The sequence below is a fragment of the Notothenia coriiceps genome, unplaced genomic scaffold (genome assembly GCF_000735185.1).
Source record: "Notothenia coriiceps isolate Sejong01 unplaced genomic scaffold, NC01 NC01_scaffold00018727, whole genome shotgun sequence".
In the NCBI taxonomy this organism is placed as follows: Eukaryota; Metazoa; Chordata; class Actinopteri; order Perciformes; family Nototheniidae; genus Notothenia; species Notothenia coriiceps.
This window is the reverse complement of record NW_011351428.1, coordinates 87,561-92,771: the sequence shown is the minus strand read 5'-3', so window position 1 is coordinate 92,771 and position 5,211 is coordinate 87,561. Positions and strand designations below refer to the sequence as shown.

Below are 5,211 nucleotides of genomic sequence, written 5' to 3'. Positions count from 1 at the left end.
AGCAGAGCACGGGCCAGATGCAGTGCAAGGTCTACGACTCCATGCTGGCTCTGCCCCTCGACCTTCAAGCTGCCCGCGCCCTGGTTGTGATCTCCATCTTGGTGGCCTTAATGGGAATCATGCTAGCTGTTGCAGGGGGAAAATGCACCAACTGCATTGACGATGAGGAGGCCAAGAGTAAAGTAGCCATTGCTGCAGGTGTGTTCTTCATCGTGAGCAGTATCCTGTGCATCATCCCTGTTTCCTGGTCTGCCAACACTGTCCTCAGAAACTTCTACAACCCCATTATGAACGACGCTCAGAAGAGGGAGCTGGGAGCCGCGCTGTTCATCGGCTGGGGAGCATCAGGACTTATGCTGCTTGGAGGTGCACTTCTTTGCTGCCAGTGCCCGAAGAGTAAGGACAGCGGATACTCAGCCAAATACTCAGCCCCAAGCTCTGCAGCTAGTGGAGGAGCCTACGTTTGAGTATACTTTCTCTAGGAAACTGGACTGACCTGTAATGTTTATGCTGTTAACTTCATGATTTTTAAAGTGTTTCTACTGTTATTTTAATACTTTTTACTTTTTTATGAACCTATAACCTTGCTTGTTTTGTGGAGGTGGATCATCATGTTTAAGTGAATAGAGGTTTTAAAATAGTAGTTTGGTTATGATAGCTCCTCAGTTAGTTGTTCAAAAATCTAGCCAAGCGCTCTCCAAAGTTAACAACCTGCCTTCCATCACCTCAAGTCAATTGGCAAGCTATATTTTTAAATCTACATTTAGTCTAGACAAAAATAAATCTGCTACATACTCTAAAACTACGTTGGTGAATGTAAGGCCTATTGCTGAAAGGGCCGGGCTAGCTGTGTTGCTTAGCTTAGCTTAGCTTAGCAAAGAGCCTAGCTGTGCTAAACTAACCACCTGCTGGCTGTGGCCTCATTTTTCAAGCAAAGACATGATTTTGATCTTGGGGAAATAGTGTATTTCCCAGACTTTATAACTAAGTGTTTAAGATATAAAACGGCTGCCTCCAGTATTGATAAGGAAGATTCTCTCTGCAGTAAATTAAACCAGCATTACGCTGTTGAAAAACATTAAGAGAAAAAATAATAGATAATATTGTAGATTAATATATAAATCATTGTTGGGAATTGGTTGAGGTATTTCAGAATGTATTGATTGAGTTTATATTTGTATTAAACGCTAAACATTTAAAAAAAAATTGTAACCACATAATCATTAATTTCTACTTCCTCCAATCGGTGCCTGACACTCTCTTAATGAGCACAGGTGTTTTCAATTTGAACAATTTTGAACAACCAATCAGGAGAGACCACAGCCTACCATGTGGGTATAAAAGCTGCAGGTGAGATCTCTAACAGCTACATTTCCTTCTAGCTTCCGCTTGAGAGTGAAAACATGGTATCTGCAGGTCTCCAGATTTTGGCCATCTTCCTGGCAATCATCGGCTTTCTGTGGGACATCGTCATCTGTGCCCTGCCCATGTGGAAGGTGAGTCATTTAATTGGAAACAACCTTGTGACGGCGCAGACCTATTGGGAGGGCCTGTGGATGAACTGCGTGATGCAGAGGAACACTGGCCAGATGCAGTGCAAGGTCTACGACTCCGTGCTGGCTCTGTCCCTCGACCTTCAAGCTGCCCGCGCGCTTGTTGTGATCTCCATCTTGGTGGCCTTAATGGGAATCATGCTAGCCGTTGCAGGGGGACAATGCACCAACTGCATTGAAGATGAGGAGGCCAAGAGTAAAGTAGCCATTGCTGCAGGTGTGTTTTTCATCGTTGGTAGTATCCTGTGCATCATCCCTGTTTCCTGGTCTGCCAACACTGTCATCAGAAACTTCTACAACCCTATTATGAACGATGCTGAGAGGAGGGAGCTGGGAGTTGCGCTGTTCATCGGCTGGGGAGCATCAGGATTTATGCTGATTGGAGGTGCCCTTCTTTGCTGCCAGTGCCCGAAGAGTAAGGACAGCGGATACTCAGCCAAATACTCTGCCCCACGCTCCGCAGCCAGTGGCGGAGTCTATACTCTCTCTAGGAAACTGGACTGACCTATAATGTTTATGCTGTTAACTTCATGATTTTTAAAGTGTTTCTACTGTTTAAATCAAATACATTTTACTTTTGTAAGAACCCATAACCTTGCTTGTTTTGTGGAGGTGGATCATCATGTGAATAGATGTTTTGAAATGGTGGTTTGGTTATGACAGCTCCTCAGCTATTTGCTCAAAATCTAGCTAAACGCTCTCCAAAGTTAACAACCTGCCTTCCATCACCTGAAGTCAATTGGCAAGCTATATTTTTAAATCTACATTTAGTCTAGACAAAAATAAGTCACTACTCTAAAACTATGTTGGTGAATGTAAGGCCTACTGCTGAAAGGGCCGGGCTAACTGTGTTGCTGTTCAGCTTAGCAAAGAGCCTAGCTGTGCTAAGCTAACCACCTTCTGGCTATGGCCTCATATTTCCAGCAAAGACATGATTTGATCTTTGGAAAGAGTTTTTCCTACACTTTACAAGTGTTTTAGAGATGAAACAACTGCCTCCAGTATTGATAAGGAAGATTGTTTCTGCAGTAAATTAAACCAGCTTTATGCTCATGAAAATATCTTTGTCTAGCTTGTCACAATGAACATTACTTAACGGGTAATTTGATACTCTTCTGTTCTCCTAAGGCTTAAGCTATGTGGTCATTCAGGTAGGATGCTTCTCTCCGAAACTGAAGCATTTATTTAGTATCTCAGGATTTAAAGTGATTGCTAAAGTTTGACCTGCAGATATAAGTTTTGATTTACTCAAAATTGTTACATTTGTTACTTCAATCCGTAAAACTTTAAAGCCTTTTGTTTGGATCACAAAGCAGTCTTTCATACATGAGCGCTGTTGTTAACAGCTTCCTCCTCCTACTTATTCACAGTGAGCCGGAATCAGGACAAGCAGGAAACCTGATCCACAAACTTGCAAGTCCCCTCCCTTTTGCTCTTACACCTGCAGTGCAAAACCAGAAAGCAAAACACAGCCACTGCTGCGTTTACAGCCGGGTGAAAGCTTGTGATTAAAAATGATCTTCAGCTTAACTCGAGGACTTTGTTGCTCTCTTTGACTTTGTGGCAAACTTAAATACGTGCCTTGGATTTGTTTTTTGGCAGAATGCAGACACAAATTGTGGGTGTGTGTTTGGGAATCATCGGCTTTTTTGGCACCATCCTTATCTGCGGATTGCCCATGTGGAAGGTGACGGCCTTCGTTGGGGCAAACATCATCACCTCTCAGGTCTTCTGGGAAGGTTTATGGATGAATTGTGTCATCCAGAGCACGGGTCAATCTCAGTGTAAGGCCTACGACTCCGTTCTGGCTTTACCACAAGACCTGCAGGCTTCCAGGGCTCTGATCTGCGTCTCCATCGCTGTCTGCGTGGTGGCGATCGGGCTCACTGTGGTTGGGGCCCGCTGCACCAACTTCTATGATGATGACAGGCGGAACAAAGCTAATATCGGCGTGGCTGGAGGTGTGGTGTTTATTATAGCAGGCCTCCTGTGTGTTATTCCTGTCAGCTTGTCGGCGCACAGCATCATCACAGGTTTCTACAATCCTCTGCCCACCTCGGGGAGGAGGGGGGAGCTCGGGGCCTCCATATATGTGGGCTGGGCGTCTGGAGCTCTGCTCATCATTGGAGGAGGGGTGCTGTGTAGCACTGACAGATGCTGAGGACCAGGAGAAGAGAGAAACGGAGAGTACGGGGCGCCTTTCGTCAAATACTGTAGTTGAATATGTGCAGTAATCTGTTTACTGTAATGGACTTTAGAGTTATTCAACCTTAGTCAAATGCAATAATGACAGTTTATCTCTAATCTGTGTAAATTATTAAAGTGTGTAGCAAATGTGGAGTGAAAAGTGAATGGCATGACCAGGGAATGCAACTTTTATGGTTGTTTTTAAAGTAAAGGATGAACAAATTAAGTTAAGTTGAGCCAATAATTGTATAATGTGATATTATAGGATGTTAACTGTAAAAATATGTTTGATACAGAGATCTGAGTTAATGTAATCATTTTTTATTTGTGAAGAACACTATAGACGATGCAAGAGTCATCCGTTAGAAATATGATTGGTTTTATCATAATTTTAAACATTATTTCTAAACGGTCTGTTTCTAGAAATGTGGAGGTATAACTTTAAGAATCTTAAAACAGAAACATCTTGATAAAAGTTATTTTTTACTCTTTGTTGTTGTTGTGAAATTAGTTGAATTGTACATGGAAAAAACTAAACAATTCTCTGGTAGACTTTTTCTAATCTTGTCCCCTAGTATTGAGTAATTGAACAATGTGTTTGGCATGCTTTGCCAACATGCTTTGTATGTTTTTATGTTAACAAACCATTAAATTCACTTTGTATATTTAAAAACTTCTGCATTATTGTCTCTAACATTATTAAAACAACTGAAAAATGTTTTCAAGCTCAAAAAAGTTTAGATACACATGATGCAAGAAAAGAGAAGTAATTGTAACCTCGAGGATATCCTGTTCTCTTTATCAGCCATTTCAGTTTGAAAGCCTGAAGAACTTGCTATGTTTGTAGTGTTTGACATATGGACTGCCGATGTGGCGTCGGACATCTTTTGTGGGAGCAAAGGCACAATTGGTGAGTTGATTTTGTGCATCTCAGATAAGTTTTATGTCACCCCCCCAAAAAACTTTCCTTAGTTAAATTTGATCATCAACCATGTTTTTTTTCACTAAAACAAATACACTTTGTACACTTGAAATAATACATTCTGAATCAGCTAAACAAAAAAGTTTGAAGACGTCAAAGTCGTGCAAACTTTGACATGAAAATGCTGCGTTGCATTGAAAAAGCTCAGTTTCCTCTATATAACTTAAACATCATGACTAAAAATAAAATACCAAAAGACTCTAATAGGATTTTTGAAGTATGCACCAATACATGACTTTAACATCTTTCAAACTTAAATTGGACCTATCATGCAAAATGCACTTTTGTACGTCTTTTATACATGAATACGTGTCCCCGGTGTGTCAGGGAACTCACCAAGTGTCAGAAACACAGGACCCTCTCTCTTTTTCTCATACCAAATCTCTAAAAAACTGGGGCTGCACGGAGCTGATTATTATTGAATTTTTTCTGACCCCGTCCAGAAAGGGTCGCTCCGCCTATATGGGCCAAATCATCCACATATCAGGA

General features: G+C 41.5%; 3 protein-coding genes across 3 annotated transcripts; all 3 read left to right on the top strand.

Moving 5' to 3' along the window:
- Positions 1–6: 6 nt before the first annotated feature.
- Positions 7–579, top strand: LOC104951220 (claudin-like protein ZF-A89). The gene has a single exon (XM_010777856.1). The coding sequence runs from the start codon at positions 18–20 to the stop codon at positions 465–467; it is 450 nt and encodes a 149-aa protein (XP_010776158.1). The 5' UTR covers positions 7–17; the 3' UTR covers positions 468–579.
- A 792-nt stretch (positions 580–1,371) lies between these two features.
- Positions 1,372–2,156, top strand: LOC104951217 (claudin-like protein ZF-A89). Its single transcript, XM_010777853.1, has one exon. It carries the CDS (start codon positions 1,404–1,406, stop codon positions 2,055–2,057), a length of 654 nt encoding a protein of 217 aa, XP_010776155.1. The 5' UTR covers positions 1,372–1,403; the 3' UTR covers positions 2,058–2,156.
- Positions 2,157–3,033: 877 nt separating this feature from the next.
- Positions 3,034–4,588, top strand: LOC104951218 (claudin-4-like). The gene is made up of 2 exons (XM_010777854.1): positions 3,034–4,115; positions 4,199–4,588. The coding sequence occupies exon 1, from the start codon at positions 3,157–3,159 to the stop codon at positions 3,712–3,714; it is 558 nt and encodes a 185-aa protein (XP_010776156.1). The 5' UTR covers positions 3,034–3,156; the 3' UTR covers positions 3,715–4,115; positions 4,199–4,588.
- The last annotated feature ends 623 nt before the right edge of the window (positions 4,589–5,211 follow it).